At 35.2% G+C, this 19,415-nt stretch overlaps 1 protein-coding gene across 2 annotated transcripts in view; it reads right to left on the minus strand.

Moving 5' to 3' along the window:
* The window catches only part of Ascc3 (activating signal cointegrator 1 complex subunit 3), a 317,613-nt gene that overhangs the window by 190,314 nt on the left and 107,884 nt on the right, over positions 1-19,415 (minus strand). For both annotated transcript variants that reach the window (XM_048449042.3, XM_048449043.3), the window contains exons 11-13: positions 15,738-15,902; positions 8,605-8,781; positions 5,557-5,628 (exon numbers count right to left, since the gene is read on the minus strand). In XM_048449042.3, the coding sequence (XP_048304999.3) occupies positions 5,557-5,628; positions 8,605-8,781; positions 15,738-15,902 (414 nt within the window). The remainder of the gene's footprint in view (positions 1-5,556; positions 5,629-8,604; positions 8,782-15,737; positions 15,903-19,415) is intronic.

Raw genomic sequence — 19,415 nt, forward strand, 5'->3', positions numbered from 1 at the left:
CTCCTGTGATGTTAGACATGTCAGAGCTCCAGGAGCAAATCTTACTATCTATCTATCTAGCTGGCACTGAACCATAAGAAAAACAACAAATGTATAATTTATTATGCTTATAGGAACAAGAATATTTAGGGGGAAAGTCTTTTAGAAAAAAAAATACCAATTCTCCCCTTCTCCCTTCTCTCTACCCATCTCCCCTTACACCCACCCCACCCCACCCCACCCTGTGCACCCAACTTTTGCCTGGCAATCTTGCTTACTTCCAATATCCAGGAGGATAACTATATGATTTTCTTCAGGTTCACCTTCTTATTTAGCTTCTCTAAGATGGCGAATTATAGGCTCAATGTCCTTTATTTATGGCTAGAATCCACTTATGAGTGAGTACATGCCATATTCATCTTTTTGGGTCTGAGTTATCTCACTTAGTAAAGCGATTTCTATTTCCATCCATTTGCATGCAAAATTCAAGGTGTCATGCAAAATTCAAGATGTCATTGTTTTTTACCACTGAGTAAAACTCTAAAGTGTATATGTTCCACACCTTCTTTAACCATTCTTCTATTGAGGGGCACCTAGGTTGTTTCCAGGTCCTGGCAATTACAAATAGTGCTGTTATGAATGTAGTTGAACAAATGCTTTTGTAGTGTGATTGGACATCTCTTGGATATATTCCCAAGAGTGGAACTGCTGGGTCCTGAGGTAGGCTGACTTCCAGTTTCCTGAGACACCGTCACACTGATTTCCAAAGTGGCTGCACAAGTTTGCATCCCCACCAACAATGGATGAGTGTTCCCCTTACTCCACATCCTCTCCAGCATAGGCTATCATTGGTGTTTTTTGATTTTAGCTATTCTGATAGATGTGTGATGATATCTCAAAGTTGTTTTGATTTGCATTTCCCTGATTGCTAAGGAGGTTGAGCATGACCTTAAGTGTCTTTTAGCCATTTGAATTTCTTCTGTAGAGAATTCTCTGTTCAGTTCAGTATCCCATTTTTTAATTGGGTTAATTAGAGTTTTAGTGTCTAGTTTCTTGGGGGAATGGGATGGGTGGGATGGAGGAAGGGTGGATATGGGAGCAGGGAAGCAAATATCTTAATAAAGGGAGTCATTTTAGGATTGCAAGAGACATAACTCTAGAGGGGTTCCCAGGTCCAAGGAGATGTCACCAGCTTGTTCCTTGGGCAGCAGAGGAGAGGGTGCCTGAACTGGCCTTGTCCCATAGCCACACTGATAAATATCTTGCATAGCACCATAGATCCTTCATCTGGTGATGGATAAGGAAAGAGACAGAGACCCACATTGGAGCACTGGACTGAGTTCAAGGTCCAAATGAGGAGCAGAAGGAGGGAGAACATGAGCAAGGAAGTCAGGACTGCGAGGGGTGCGTTCACCCACTGAGACGGTGGGACTGATCTAATGGGAGCTCACCAAGGCCAGCTGGACTGGTACTGATGGAGCATGTGATCAAACCGGAATCTCTGAATGTGGCTGACAATGAAGGTTGACTGAGAAGCCAAGGACAATGAGACTGGGTTTTGATTCTACTTCATGGACTGGCTTTGTGGGAGCCTAGTTTGTTTGGATGCTCACCTTCCTAGACCTGGATGGAGAGGGGAGGACCTTGGACTTCCCACAGGGCAGGGAACTCTGACTGCTCTTAGGACTGGAGAGGGAGGGGGAGGGTCAGTGGGAAGGAAAGGGAGGTGGGGAGGAGGTGGAAATGTTTAATAAATAAATAAATTAAAAAATAATAAAAAAAATCACATAGAGCTGAGACTTTTCAATTAGAAGTGGGTGGACTACTATAAAGATCTAATGGTCTATTCACTTTTTACATAAGGTCAAATGTTAAACTACACATTTTTCATCTTTCTCAGACAGATGTACACAATGTCATGTATTTAAAATAAACATCTGGAACTTAGTACAAAGATCGTTGATTACAACAGAGAAACTAACTTCAACCTTAATCATGAGTGAAAAATGCAACTGTGAACCTCTACTGCAGATGTATTTTCCTGACTTTCTCAAAGTCCAGATATAGCATAACAGCACAGTTAAGGTATATCTTAAGATCATTTAATAAGGAATAAAGAAACTTCGAGGACTGAAAACCCATGAAAGGAAATTTCTAGGCAAGTCTCAGTATCAAAAAACTAAAATGACAAACCAAATATTATAATGGAATCAATAAAGGAATGCTGAACTTATAGAAATTGGTAACTCTAGTTACCAAAATTAAAACTCATGGCATCTTATTTTCCAAATACCCATGGTGCAATTGTCAATTCTAGTCATTAAGCAGAATGCTACCACATTTCAAACTAAATGATCACAGATTAATTTAGTACACAAGAATAAATGGACAAATGCTTTTAATAGATGGATACAGTTATAGATTTGCTTTGAGAACTTTTCTCATAGGTATTCAGACACCACAGGAAACACAAAGAAGTGAAAAGAGTGGAGCTCTTGAGTTAGGTTACAAAGGAACTTAATAGTATTATTAGCTGTATTATGACTGTTTTAATGTAAGAACCTACAATCTACCCAGGGTTGTTTTGCAATATGAATGCATTGATTTAGGATTTGTAATACTACCAACACAAAAGGCAAATATCAACTAGTAGAGAAAGAGTTAAAGCATTCCTATTTCCAGTCTTACCCATACCACTAAGAACATGCTGTTTATGAGGACAAGAAAATTCATCACAATCGAACTACACTCTTCATGAAGATGACAACACGTCCCTTACAGCCAACCTTTCTAGGTAAAACCTATCCTACTAGAACAAAAATTTGAAAGAACACTGCACGAAACACCCTAAAAACAATACTGAGATTTAAGGTTGTTAGACAGGACATACATTTTAATGTTATTAATTCTATTTATGGCTCTTTCATATTTTTGAACAATTAAAAATACAATAAAGTAATAAGATAAGGAAAAATTATTGGGAATTTAAGATCATGAGAAGTATTTAAAAAGAAGAAAGAAGCCACTCTGTAGGAAATAAGTAGTGATTATTTTAATTCTTCTTTGTTCATGTGCATGTACATGTGTGAATGTGTGTGTGTGTATTTCAAAGGGTCACAAGGTCACAGGGAGAAACAAGAAAGCGAGGAAGAAGAGTTTTTCTAGTTGAATGTAAGTGCATGTCCAAACCAAAGAAAAACATTACAGTAAGTAAGAAGGAAATACTTGTCAATCAAAAAAATATTCACTACCAAAACACCACTTTGTTATAAAAACTGAAAAAAAAGGTGGCAAACACATATGAGGTCACAACCTTACATCAAACTATACTGTCAACATTATTTAGGAGATATCTCATTAGTTTTTAAGTTTCTGGATCCTTAAGCCCTCAGACCAGTTGTGACCAAAAGTGAATACACAAAGCCCTTCTGCCTCAGCCTTACTCTTTAAAAGAATATAGAGGAACAATTATTTACAGTTTATCACACAATAGATCGTGTAAGAAATCTAAAGAAAATTTAAGTGTGTGAGATGTCTGTAAGTTATATACAAATAATCAAGCTATTTAGTCTTGAAAACCTCTTGATTCTGTTATTTTTCGTGGTGGGTGTCTAAAATCAGGTCTGCAAGGATGTCAAGGATGGACTGCATCAATTATCTGGCCAGTAAGTGCTACCCATGATATAAAAGGAAACATTACTTTGATTTCTTTTAATTCTAGGGTAACAGTATGTTCTAGCTTTATCTCCGTTGCTCTGGTATAAGACTCTAAAAAAAAGCAACTTGGAGAGGAAAGGGTTTATCTGCAGACTTAGGTTTCCAGATGACAGGTCATCACTGAGAAAAGTTAAAGCATGAAGTAAGGCAGAAACCATGGGGGAAGACTACTCACTATCTGGCCTGCTCATTAGCTCAAGCTTATTGTATATTCCACAGTAATATATTTACATTTTACCTCTATTATCTAAAAAAATCATTAAGCCTTTTATTTAAAATGGATTCTACCATATATTGATGAAGATTTGTGTGTGTGTGTGTGTGTGTGTGTGTGTGTGTGTGTGTGAGTGTGTTGGAAGAACAGCAAAAACATAATTAAAAGCCCATATCTAAAATTTTACCAATGCACAGCTCCAAACAGATGCAGGCCCAGAAAATCCAATACATCAAATGACAAGAGCACAAGCAATATATTACTGTTTTGAACAGGACTTTATTTCGTCTGTCAACTATACATAAAGAATATACTTAAGAAGATGCTGAGAGAATTTATTAAATATAAAACAATGTTATCATTTTTAGGTATTACTTGAGCTAGAAAAAGTATTAATTTAAAATAATCGGATTCTTGATTTTCCAATTAAAAGTAGTACTGATAAACTTAAAATTTTCAAATAGAGAGCTGAGGATGCAGTTCAGCTGATGATTTGTCTAACAATCATTTGACCCTGGGTTAGATCCCCAGGAATGGTAACACCATGCCTGTGATTCACCAGTATTTGAGAGACATAGGCAAGGAGGATCAGAAATGAAATATCTTTGGCTACACAAAACCTTGTCTCAAAACCAATACAAAACAAAATAAAACAATAAATAAAAATAAGTAAGGAATGAGGACCCTCAAACAGACTAAGATTAAAAAAACAAGTAAGCATTATTAAGACCAACAACATTCTATTAAGATTAACAGAAAAATAAATGTTGAAAATCTTTGTTTAAAAAGATAACATATTTCAAATGTGGTCACTAGGTGGCACCTATCTCTGTTCTCAGGTCCAAGTGAGTTTGTCTTTTTTCATATATAGCAGGTGTAATGTAATTCAGCCTTGGGGTAAAAGGATTCTTTTGTACACAAAAATATATTTTCATTTTGCAACAGACTAAGACTACTGGAGAAAACTATAACCAATCAAAATGCTGAGTTGTGGAGCCCAGTTCCAATAAATACATCTACAAAACACTCCAGTACCTAAGGCTCAGGGAGTATGGTATAAGAGGGGGTTGAAAGACTATAAAAGCTTACTGAAATAACAACAACAAAAATAGGCAAAAGTTAATTTTTACAGAAAATCATTCCACATTTTTTTCAAAGAATTTTGGGACAATTGAGACTCTTTCTCTTTCCATGCCCCCCATTCCATGGATCTCAGTAGCTCAAACACAATAGTCATGAAACTGCTCAACTTCTAAACACAATTAAACAAAACAAAATCAATTAAATACATTTCAAATATACTTCATGACAATATTAACAATAATATTATAAAAAGCTTAATATATAAAAATATTAATTAGAAATGAGCTTTGAGAGGTTTGTGTTTTTTAAAAAGATTAAAAGTAACAAATGTAAACCAAACTTTTTCTTAAATATTAATAAAAAGGCAAACAAAATATCATGACCTATCAATATTAGGATATCAATAGCACTTAATATTTATATAGCTCATATGGTTACCTGTTAGACTAAACAATTAAGAAATAAATCTTAATCTCAGAATTCAGGAAAACTTTTAAGTGAAGATTGAAAAAAAAACAGTTTTTCATTTAGCATTATCTAGAAATAATATAAACTTAGTGTACCTGGTGTCCAGCCTTTACTTGTTTCCAAACACTTTCGTAGCATACTTCATCCATATTATTCAACTGTTGCATCTTAAAGATTTTAAAACATGAAAATTACTAAATGAAACACTTTCAAATTAAAAATGAAACTGCCAATTATATTACAAAAGCCTTTCAGACTAATTAAAACACAGAACCAACAAATGAAATGTAAGTATCTAACATAAAACAAACCAAATAAAATCAAAAGTACAAATAAAGTGCCTCAGCCACAGTTTCAGAGTAAAAAGGATGCTGAGGTTTGAAAAGTCAGTGTCCTTGGTGTGATATACCAGCTAGCTATAGAAATGCTAGGATACATTTTTGGATGCTAAAGCAGCTAACTATAGGAATACTAGGGCACATTGTAGGGGCGATATACCATCTAGCTAGAATACATCTGGGGTGAAACACCAGCTAGCTATAGAAGCACTAGGATACACTTTGGAGTAACATGTCAGCTAGTATTGAAACACCAGAATACATTTTGGGGGTATATACCAGCTAGCTATATAAACGCTAGGATACATTTCAAAGTTTTCTGCTTTCTCTAAAGAATCTCATTCTTCAGGCTAATTTTTTCTCATTCCATAAACCACAGTTTTCTGAAAACTGAAAGAACACAGGTTTTATGACAATGAATATCCTAAGGAAAGAAATTGCCTCACTGTTTCTATGGTGTAAAACACTAAACCATGGGAAACATGACTGACAAGCTGCAGCTAAGTAGGACGAGATGATCACTGTGTAAATAGTCTCATCAGTGACTTGGAAAGCAAATCTAAGTTTTTCTATCCCCAAGCTAAATATAAATGTTTTCACTGTACTCTGGATTGGGTTCAATTCAAATTGCAAATATCATCTTACTATTTCTGATATTCCTGAATAACAACTGGATCATATCTTGAGTTTCTAAATGAAATTCCCAGTAGCTGGTTATAAAATACCTTAACAATACCCTGGTGAAATCTTCATTCTAGCCAATAGTGTATTTCACATTAATATAAAACTAATATGTTTTAATAATATATAAATCTGCTAACTACAATTTACTACTCACTCCAATATGTAAATTCTTTAATTACCAAATTTCCAAAACTTCAAAACAATCAGATCACTCCCTCATCCAACATGTGTTTTGTGAGTATACTGCTGGCATAATGCTATGAAAATCACTTTGAATTTAATTAACTTTAAGTGATTTACCAATCTGAATGACATAATTGAAAGAAAATAAGACTTTAGGGGGCTTTCTTGCATTTGAGACATCTTAAAAATATCTCTGTGACTACAATTTGCCATAATTTAAGCTGGAAGTCTAGAAAAGTCTAGAAACATGTCTCCATTCATCTGAATGATACTGTGAAATGAGTGAAATAAAAAACTGTATATTTAAAAAATGATGCAAAAACAAATAGTAAGTATTTATAGTAGCCCAAATCACTTGAAGTAACTGATGAAAGCTAAATTTGCATGTCACAGTTGTTATCATAACATAAACTATTCTTTTTTTCTATGAATCCAAAAATGATCCCTACAATTAAAAAGGTAGCTCACTGAGATTTTCTTTGGCATAGGTCTAAAAACATGGTGTGTGTGCATTTGTATGTATGTGCACGTATAATCTGAGGTTGACGCCAAGTATTTCCCTAGATTACTCACTACTAGCTTGAAATCAGAGCTCACCATGTGCTAATAGCTAGTCAGTCTGTGTGGGGTATCACCAGTCTCCTGCCTCCTGTGTGACTGGATTACAGGCAGGAGACCAGGCTCATCTGGCATTTTTATGTGGGTGTTAGTTACTAGCTTACAGCAGCCCTTTACCCACTGAGCCATATATCTAGCCCTAACACCTCACCTTTACGCCATGTAGCACATTATTTGCTGCAATATAAAAAACTGAGTATTAGAGTCAGAGAGACCACTTAGTCATTAAGATCATGGAATGTTCTCGTTGAGGACCCAAGTTTGCTTTTCAGCACCAATATCAGCAATGCTGTAACTCCAGCTTCAGGATGATCCAACAGCCCTGGCCTCATCAAGTTTGGGCACTCACAACAGCATAATTAAATATTATAAAAAGCATTTATTGAATATTCTTCCAACATTCCAACAGTATGAGGCAAAAATAACTGTTTAAAGAATAAACTTGTATTTAGAAAACTTAATGCAATTAATGAAAAATAATGACAAAATATTATACAATTCCAATCAGTTCTCTTTTAGAAAAGAGGTCAAAATGACTGTGAATATTCTCCTAAAGCTATTTCTTCTAAGGAGGATAAGGAGGAATACAAATTGAACAGAATAATTTGAAGTTTTACTCACATTGCTATAAACCTGTAATAAGCATACTAATAGTACAAAAGGCATATGGTGGCACCATTAAAGGAATGGCTGCTTTTAAGTCACTATATAGAATGTCAGAAATATTTTTCATATACATACTTAATATGATAATTAAAACATTTTCTTTTTCTTTCTTGGGGGGCGGTGAGACAGGATTTCTCTGTAGCTTGGGAGCCTCTCCTGGAATTAGTGCTTATAGATCAGGCTGGCTTGAACTCACAGAAATCCGCCTGCCTATGTCTCCCAAGTGCTGGGATAAAGGTGTGCACCACCACTGCCCGGCTTAAAATATCTTTCTTAAGCACAAATCTTCCTCATTGGTTGCTACTATGAAATTTCTTTTCAATTACATCTGAAAGCCTTATTCCTTATTTAAAATGAACATTATATCAATATATATAACTGATTTAATTATTTTTTATTATTTTACAAAGTCCTTCAATTAAATAAAAATAATTGTGAAGCTTTTAACATGTTCAAAACACTGTAAGCCACCATAAGATCCTTTCTGTAGGAAGATTTCTACCACCAACACTGAGAAGTGCCTGATTTTGCTTGAAGTCATACTTGTATGTTATGAAAGTATCACTTGGTATTTTTTAATCCCACTTAAGTATTCAACAGTAAGTCAACAAAAATATTTCCTTTAAAAGTATAGGTATTAAAACAAGCTCTTACCTTATTTGCACTTTTAATACCTAAAAATGTCTGTCCAAGAGGTACGGGTCGAAAACGGCCATCAAAGTAAAAAAGTCCAATGTAGGGGTTAACATGCAAAAATGTAGCAACATCGAGGTAGTTGGGTAAGGTTGCAGACAGTCCAAGAATTCTTATCATACTCTGTGTGGATTCAACCTGCATGGGTAATTTCAATTGGAAGTTATTTACCTAACTAAGATTCATGCAAATTAACCAAAAGGACTATTATGTATTCTATGCATATGAACTGATAAAACCTATAGTACAGAAAATGAATGTGAGATCAGAGGTCAACAGAGGACCTTTCATATAAAACTATAGAAATAATAGATGTAGGCCTTGGATATGTGACTCAGTGGCAGAATACTTGCCTATCATATTTGAATCCCCTACATACACATATACATACACATGCATACTTGCATGCACATATCACATTCTTTATCTACTATCATTAAAACTATGGAATAGACATCAAATAGTTTTGTACCATGAGAGAATACAATAAATTTCAAAAACTGGGGCTGGAAACTTAATTCCCTGGTAGAGGGCTGACTTGATATGTAACAATTGGTACTGCCTAAACAAATAAATAAAACTCCTCAACTCAAAATTTTTTAAAAAGTCAAATTCTGATTGGATTACAATAGTGCAATATGTGGAAAATGACAAAAAAATCAAAGGATCAGAAATATCCATATACTTGACAACTAAAATATATCACTACACGGCTATGATGTTGTTATAAAAGTAAATGTTAATAAGTTTGCTCAGTTTTGGAGATTCACTAAAATATGCAAAACAGGCCATTTTGGGTAATTTCATGGTTCCAAAACCATTTATGCGGGTGACTGCATTATCCACGGTAATTAGGGGGTGCACTCCTATGTAGGCACAGACCCACACCTGTAGAGACTACTTGAAGCATAAATCCAGATCAAATCCGGATTGAGCTGGGTGGAAATTGATGCACACACATACAGAAAAAGAAATATACAGGAATTTGGTTTCACTAAAGTAATCTTACATAAAACAGAAAAAAACCCAAATCTGACACATATTAAAGAATTCCAAACAATGGGAAGCAATCAAACCGGGTAAAGAAACATGTATTGCTGAATACTACAAAACTTGTTCTGAGATTCTTTATCTGTAGTCCAGAAACCAGGTATTTAACTTTTTTGGGTGGGTTGGGGAAGTGCTGATAATAGAACCCAAGGCTTTTCACAGCTTCTATGATTACTTTTTCCAAACTTTTATGATTTCTATCCCATAAAGTTTAAGTTTGGACAGTCTGTCTCCTCATTGGAAAAACTTAAGAAGTAATATTAGTTTATGCTGTTAAGTACAATAATTTATAATTTCTTGCGCATCTGTCTTATCTCCCCATGATTCCACGTGTGCTGTGAATGTAGTCCATAATCTACGACATAATTTCTTACAGGGAACATAAGCTACACTGAGCTGACATAGCTTCCTGCATCACTCATGTTAAGGGGAGTCATGGTTACTTATGATGTGAAACACTGCCATCTCCTGGAAATTTCTGGTAATCGCAAGGAACAAACAAATGTGCATTTTAATATAAATAGTAATGAACACTACATTAGCACTTTATGATTCAAAGTTACATTTATACCAAGAAAATTAAAATCTAGTGAAAAAATACAGAAGGTAAAATATGAGTTGTTGCTAGTTATATGATTAAGATTGAAACATGCTAAAAATGTGCAAAGTGTGAGGAGAGGGAACACAGACAGCTTATAAAATTTACTATAAGAAACTCTTCATACAGTAGTATAAAAAATCCATTCCTTTATTTTTGATATCTTGTTTCGGCATTTAGGAAACAGAATGAAAATTTTAAATATACAAGAAGTATGTGACACATTCAAAAGAACAGTATATTTCTAAGAAATATTTGCATACAGTGACAAAAAATGTATAACTGGCATTCAGAAACCTTAATTGCACACAGGAAAAACCCACATTTTACTTCAAGTAAGTTTAATTACCCCTAGAATACAAGGCTAATGCACTGTAAAAAAAAATAGGGAAAAATAAAATAGCTTCAACTGGCTAGAACCCACAGTAGTTGACAGATTTTGCAGAAGTTAAAAGTGAGATGACCAGACTTTAATTATTTTTAGTATCTAGCTAAAAAATCTGGAAGAAACTACTGAAAAGCGATAACATCAAAAGATGAAAATGGGAGTGTGAAGTGTGTTACATGTTCTCTGAAACTCGCTACATGCAGTAAAAGACACATATGATGCAGCATATACAGCCAGCCACAGGAATGAGTGACAGCAATATCACTTCCCACTTCCTGATGCTGTGGGAAGCTACAGTAAGGCTAGTTAGTCCCCCTGTGAACACATAACCACACCCCTTTAGCAAATGTGTAGATATTTTCTTGGTCTCTACAGCTCTAAAACTGCAAGAAAGCCTTTATCTGTGAAATGGTTTAGAATGATGGCCTGAACTCTCAAGGTGGCTCACCGCAAATAAATGTGGGCTGTATCGATTCATATATCACGACTCCCTGGAAAAGTCACCAATTCTCTAATATCAAGGCATAAGAAGAAAAAATTAGGATCAAAATCATTCTTTTTAATGCAAAATATCTTGGATGTAAAACCTGGAGCAGAGAACAGGTATTGGAGGAAGAGACTGTGGAGAGAGCAGCAGGTACAGACCTTTCATGTGTTCTCTGTGTCACAGCTACATGTACCATTGAAGTTATTCTGAAACTCCATTAGAGAATGCCTGACTTTATAAATCATACTGAGTATTTAAGTCTTTTTTACCTTATATAGGTGTATTAATGTGTGTACATTTATATGCTGACATATTAAAATGTGACACATCATAAATACTCCTTCAATTCCATCCTCACTGTAAAACAAACAAACCCAACATATTTGAGCTTCCTGCAACTGCTCTCACAGACATGTGCCTCACTCTATGCCCTGTTAAAGCCAAAACATGTCCACGAACTTACTTTCTAAATTCATAGTACTTGGAAATATTAGCCAGCACATGGTTAGTTTAATAAATCTGATTAAATGAAACAATGAATGAATGCAAATATGTATTGCAACTTTTCCTCCCATAAAATTAGTCTGTGTTCCACAAACAGGACAGACTGTTGATGCATGAAGAATGTAACATGGGTATTTTTGAAGTTCAGTTTATGTGGCTCTCCCTCACCTTTAATTTTTAAAGCCTGCAAAGTAGTAGCATGTTATTGAGAAATGGGATGTAAGTTACTAAATAACTTCTTTTTGCAGAATATTTGAGCTGTTCCCAAAATATTCAGTTGTAAAAGAGAATGCCAATGATTATAGGAAATAATTTGAGCTTACGCTACTGTTTGCTTCCACACTAGGTGTCCTGAAATAAATTACAAAAACAGATGCCTTCAAATTATATTCTCTTACATTTTTGCTAATCTGGTTGAAATACAGATTTTGTTTCTTTTAAGACATACTCTCTATATTTCTCAACATTTTATTTCTATATTTCTTCATTTCTATTAAAGTAATCTCCTATTATAATGATAATTTCTTATAATTTTAAAAATATCTCTACAAATATTAGAGATTGGTTTTATGTGCTACAAAGACTCTCTACTATTCAGTTACTCTTATTTTGATAGTTGTATTGTTAGTGATTTTTGGAATACTTTTATTACACAGGTTTCTTTTATAACTTGTAATTTTTGCACCATGCTAAGACTACCACTCCAAAATTACTAAAAGACAAAACAGTACCATTTGTTTTGTTTTTAGAAAATTTCCTTTTTTCTTTGCAACAAACAGAGACCATTATAGAAAATCACAACCAACCAAAATGCAGAGTTGTGAAGCCCAGTTCCATTAGATATATCTACACCACAACTCCTCCACCTAATGCTCAGGGATCACCAAAGGGAAGGTGGCCAGAAAGACTATAGGAGCCAGCGGAACAGAGAATTTTTTCTGAGACTGAGTCTCCTAGAACTGTCAGAAACCACACCCATAAAGTCTCACCAACAAGGATGCCTAAAACTAATCTGATAAAGGATCAAGGACACCAATACAGATGTTAAAGCAAAAAGAGGCAGCTCACAAGCCTCAATCTTTGACAAAGAACTACAGGCAACTAAAGAAGGCTGAGAGTGAAGAATTAGTCTTCCCCAGGAAAGAGCATACTATATAGAACTGATTATTCTATACAATATATCCTATACAATACATACACACACACACACACACACACACACACACACACAAATTAAATGTATCAGGTTGTATCTACACATTCAGAAATACACAAAATAACACAAAGAACAACAATTAAAGAAAAAGAGTCCATGAATTTGAAAGACATCAAAGGGTGGGAAGCATATGGTTGTGTTTGGAGGGAGGAAGCAAAATGGAAAAGTACACCAACCAAAAATCGTTCCTATATTGTCTTAGTCAGTGTTCTATTGCTTTGAAGAGATACCATGACCAAGGGACCTCTCATAAGAAAAAACACTTAATTATGGCTTTCTTATAGTTTTAGAGGTTTAGTCCATTGTCATTGGGAAAGAGAGCACAGAGGCATGTGGGCAGAGATGCTGCTGGAGAAACAGATGAAGAGTTCTACATACAGATCCACAGGCAGCAGCAAGAAAGGGACACTAGGCTTGGCTTGACTTTTGAAACCTCAAAGCTAACCCCGTGACACATTTACTCCAAGAAGGCAAGACCTCCTAATCCTTCTCAAGTAGTGCCACTCTATGACAACTAAGTATCTTAGTTACAGTTTCTATTGCTGGTAAGAGACACTATGACGATGGCAACTCTTATAAAGGAAAGCATTTTAACTGGGGAGGGATTACAGCTTCTGAAGTTCAGTTCATTATCATGGTGGGACACAGTGGCACACAGGCAGACTTAGTGATGGAGAAGGAACTGAGGGTTCTACATCTTGATCTTCATGCAGCAGGATGTGAACTAAAAATCACTTCCTTCAACAAAGACCAGATCTCCTAATAGTGTCACTTCCTATAGACCTATGGGGGTCATTTGCTTTTAAACCTCTAAACTAAACATTCATATATAAGAGACTTATTCAAACCACCACATATATCTTTTTCAGTGTATTAAAAGATTTTAAAATAAAATTAAATCATCAATCTGTCTAAAAAAAATTTATGGTCAATTCATGGAAAAAAAGTATTTTAAAACTTGCTTTAGAAACAACTTTTAAAAAATATACTTTTTTTATATTAAAATTTTTAAATGGATCTGTATTAAGATATTTCAGATGTGAATTATAAAACTACAAATACAAAAGAATATATTTGGGTGGAGGTGAATTTTAAAGAAAAGAAAATATTTCATTTGGGAATGAAGGAGTGCAGTGGCATATGCAAATGAAGGGAAACATGAAAGTTTTGGTACTGTTATATGGAGATGGAATAGACACTGAGAAAATAAATGAGTCCAGGTATGGCCAGAAATGGATCTATATGCTACACACACACACACACACACACACACGAGGTGAGCCTACCTAACCTAAAAATCTGAAATTCAAGTTACTTCAGTATGAATTTCTTTAACATAATGTCATACATGGAAGATTCCATATTTTGACAGGTTGAAGTCAAAATCCTGATGCACTAAAACAATAGTTAAAATCTTCAGGCTTTATATAAATGCATGTAGATGAAAATGACTTTCACATATAGACTAAACACTCCCCTTTCTAGGACAATTATGCATTATGTAGATATGTCAAAATAAAGAAAATCTGAAAGGGAGAGGGAGAATAAGTTTTCCCCAGGGATAACTCCACAAATTGGTTATCTAATTCCATTTGGTCAGTCCTAAGAACATATACACAAGTAACACTAAATTAACTCAGAAGGATGTATTTATACAATTTTATTTCTATATGTAACAATGATAATTAAAGAAAAAAGGCATTGAATTTGAGATTAATGGGGGACACAGGAGGAGTTAGAGGGATGGGTAAATCATATAAATACAGTACTTACCTATCAAGTTCTACACGAAAAAAAACTTTAAAAAAAGAAAATCTGAAACACATCTGTCTTAAAATATTTTTGATAAGAGATATTGAACAAATGTGTGTATGTGTCTGTGTGACATAGGAATAAGTGCTATTTTACAAGAGTAAGTATTTAGGACCAAAAAATAATAAAGCAAATGTGAGTGTCTTAGAGAATGCTCACATATCAAGAATGAAAAAGATCATCAAGAAATCATGAAGAAAAAAAAAAGCAAATAATCATCTTTATATATATAAAAATGATATATCAAATAATCATTTTTATATTTGAAAAAAATATAAAGTAGGATTAGAAAATAGGAGGGGGACCAGTGGCAGTGGGGAAGGAGGTGATAACTGTGGGGAATGCAGCCCTAAATATGTTCAAAGTACTTTATGTATATGTATAAAACACCATAATGAAGCCCCTTACTTGATACAACTAGTAAACACTAATAAGACAAAGTTCAAGTAAAAAGTCAAGATAGGGTGCATCACGGGGTCAGAATCTAAAAGCTGGTTTGATAAGTAGTATCAAATATTAATATTTAGTAACATCAGAAGTTTAAAACATAGGTTTAAAAACAACCTTTCAGTAATTGGTGAACCTGTAAAAACGTTTTATTTATGCTTATGTTCAAGAAATCACCATCCTGTCACAGAAAGAAAATAAAATGGACAGGGCCAATCAGATTAGTATTTCCAGAAGTTAAGTAGAAAAATAAAACTTTAAAGAAAATTTTTAGTGAAGTTAAAGGCCACTTTTAAGCTTAAGAAAAAGTGTCCCCTGAGAAGGAAAAGTTCAGACACAAAACAAGAAAGGAGCAATTTACAGAGTGAAAAGAATGGTACCCAGGAAAGGAAGGGCAAGGACTTGAGAGAAAGGGTGCAAAGACAGCTAAGATACTGATGGTGAAAGAAGATGCTGGGTGTCTCTTGGGAAGAGAAAAGAAGTTCAAACACTTCCCTTTAATGAAAAGCACTGGGATGTAAGTAGGAGGAAGCTGGCGTGAGAGAGTGAGGCAGAGAGCAGTGAGACTGTGGAATCCATAGCTGCCTCTTACCTGCCTTAAGGTCCTCGCAACTATGCTTTCTAGCACTGGGCCCCGGTCTTCATGCAGCAAGTGAACTTCATCAAGAATCAGTAGTTTCACAATTTGAGAAAGAGCAACATCTCCAACACTCTTCCTTGTTACTACATCCCACTTTTCTGGTGTGGTCACAAGCATCTAAAAGACAAGACACAACAAACAAACTAAAATAGAGAGAAAGTCATGCAGATTCGTTATCATCTATATGAATGCTTCCATCGGGTGCAAATCAAAAGTGTTTAAGATATCCCATGATGTCAACTTGTTCACTAATGACAACGGCCAATTCAAGAGTATATTTCTCCAAAGTATTATTTTTGATGATTATTTAAAGCTGAGTGTAGTTTACTGGCAAATTATAGGTAAATCATAAAAATATCTCATGATGTGAGCAATGCTGTTAAAGTAGCGTATGTCAAAAATAATAATGTTCTGAAAAAAGACCAGGAAAGACAGAAAATTGAAGAGGAAATAAAATTAAAATTAAAGCTTTACTCTGGTATGCCATCCGTTGTAACATTCTTCAAATATGGAATAGGCTACTACTGATATGAACTTCAAAAACCTTCCCTTAGTATCTACTGTAGATACATACTTTATATATTAAACATTTATACAACATTTTATAAAACTTAGTTGACACACACAACAGTGGGAGATCAGGGACTCAACGATCAGAGTATTCATGTAAGCTTCAGAGAAGTAGACCATCTGGTATTATATAACGAATTGTTTGACTCTTGCACACTGGGACAGGAAAAAAAAAACCACCTTCCACTGTAACAACACCACACTAGGAAATACACCTGCAATTGATTAATTCAAAGAATAAATGAGGCAACATATCAAAACCAAAGCTTATCTTCCCAATAGATGACATCATAGAAACTGGTGACAATCAGTCATTCAACTATGCTTTCCTTTGCAAGAGAAACTGTTCTCACTAATATGCTTCCACATCTGCTCTGATGTCATGAAGTGATAGAAGCCAATAAATATTACTTTAGGCTGCAAATGATGAATATGATCTTAACAAAAGCACAATACAAACTCAACAATATGATCTGATTTACCATTATAGATGGCACTGCTGTCATTCTGAAATAAACTGTGGCAACTGAAAAATTTTAGTCTGCTTTTACAAAAATATTAATTAGCTGATAGAAATGAAATAAACTAAGCAATGCAAATCTAAAGTATGTAGTGCTACAAGTTCTATAACTAAAACAGCAATTCTCCCAAACTTAAAACAAAGCACATCAAATATAAATAAGCTATTTTATTATCTGCACAAAGAGAGCTACAAACTATACTATTCAAATATAATGAACCCTAAATCTGGCATGTACTTCACCATAAATTTGGATGACTCTAAACACTGTTTTTCTTTTTGAAGATTTATTTTATTTTATACATATAAGTATTTTGTCTGTCTGTATTTATGTACACCACATTCATGCTTGATCTCCATCAAAGCAAGAAGAGGATGCTAAGATTCCTTGGAACTGGAGTTTACGGATAGTTGTAGGCCACTATGTAGGTGCTGGTAGCCATACCTGGGTCCTCTGCAAAAGCAGCAACTGCTTTTTTAACCTCTGAGCCTTCTCTCCATCCTCCCCTATGCCTGGCCTCAGTACGTTCTTATAGTTAACACCTTCAGAAATAATGAAATAGCAGTCAAACTGTAAAGTCAAAATTTAGACATAAGAACACTGGGCTACCATATCTGAAGAAACCTGCTCGCAATCTGTTTCTATAGTTTACTTCAGTTCACTAATAAGTGGCTTCATTTATATTACTATTTTGCCACTTCAGTTCCCTGAACTAAAAGGACTTGAAAATAAAGTGTCACATTTGCTTAATGAACCAGAGCTCAAGCAAGACATTCCATCTGCTCTTGGATTAGGCCATGCGTTAACTGTCAACATAACTTTTATCAGTACATTTACTTAGCCCCTCAGTAGTATAAAAATTGTGTTTTTGAAATTGTTTCAATGTTATTCTGCCCACTGAGAAATTAGCATTGTTGAGATGCTACCATTAGGCTAAAAAATTAATGTATCACATTTTTGAAATGCTCATCAATTAGACACCAAAACCAAAGGACCCAAGATCTACCAAGAAAATTTCACCGTAAAATTTACCCTACATCAATCTACATATAGTAAAATTAAAACATTTAATTTTGTAAGAATGCTTCATGACTAATTTAAACTACTCTTTGCTAAGTGTAAAAAGAACATTACAGCAAAGAGGGCATGCTTCAACAAATGAAGAATGTTCCCCAGGAGTCCAAGTATTCAGAAATTTGTACCAAATAGAATTCTTTGAATTTTGAGCTTAAAACTGAGAAACCACAAAGCATCCTGTCAAATAACATCTGGGAGAAGAATGATTCTCAATGTGTATTTTATATTCCCCATATATCAAGAGATGTAACTAATTGACTGTTCCTTGAGGAATAGAAAATGAAAAATTCAAGAGGCAGAAGGCTGTTCCTCCATCAGCTAGCTACTGCAGGCAGATGGTCGGTTCCAATGCAATACAGCAGAGACATGCTTAGGCATAAAGAAATTATTTTGTGGTATGGGTTCCCGGCTGGAGAGCCCTGCCTGCTCTCTAGGCACTAATCCTCAGAGGCACATCCTGCGCTCCATCTGCACCCACCAAAGCTCCAGAGACTCCAGAGCAGCCTCCCCACACTCGCAACCATCCCCTACTGCATCTGTGACCACTGGATCCTTGGCCCTGACTGCACCTAGAGAGGTGTCAGGATTCCCAGCTAGAGAGCCCTGCAATCTAGGCACTAGTGCCCAAAGGTCCATCTAGCACCTGGTCCCTACCCAACAAAGCCCCAGAGAACCCTGAGCAGCCCCCCACACCCACAACCATTCCCCTCTGCATCTGTGATTACCAGAGCCTTGACTTTGACTGCATCTGGAGAGAAGCCCCCAGAGCTGCACCAGTGACTACCAAACACACAGCCTTGCCTGCACCTAGAGAAAGAGCAACCATCTAAGCCACAGTACCCACCTGTACTAACTGACGGAAAAGGGTCCCTGAAGCACAGGCCCCAAATACATCCATTGGAGGGAAGAGATGAGTAGACGGCAGTGTAAGAATACATTCAACAACATAAAGGGTAATATGCTCGCACTAGAAACTAGGGGTTCTACATCAGCAAGAATTGACCTTCCCAACACAGAGGAAGAAGAAGAAAACGACATTAAAAAACAACTTTATGAAGATGATAGAGGCCCTTAAGGAGGAAATGCAAAATTACTTCAAAGAAATGGGAGAAAAGTCAGACAAAAAAATGAGAAGAAATCAACAAATCCAAAAAAATCAAAGAAACAAAAAATAAATTAATAAGTAAATAAAAATATTAAAAACAAACAGGTGAAGGAAATGGTTCAAGATTTGAAAATTGAGGTAGAGGCAACAAAGAAAAGCCCCACAAAACGAATACTTGATTCTGGAAATGGAAAATTTGGGTAAATGATCAGGATCTACATATGCAAGCATAACCAACAGAATACAAGAGATGGCAGAAAGAATCTCAGGCATTGAAGATACAATAGAAGAAATAAATTCACTGGTCAAAGAAAACGATAAATCTAACAAATTTTTAACACAAATCATCCAGGAAAT

This window comes from Myodes glareolus, chromosome 1 (assembly GCF_982192425.1).
Source record: "Myodes glareolus chromosome 1, mMyoGla1.1, whole genome shotgun sequence".
Classification (NCBI taxonomy): domain Eukaryota; kingdom Metazoa; phylum Chordata; class Mammalia; order Rodentia; family Cricetidae; genus Myodes; species Myodes glareolus.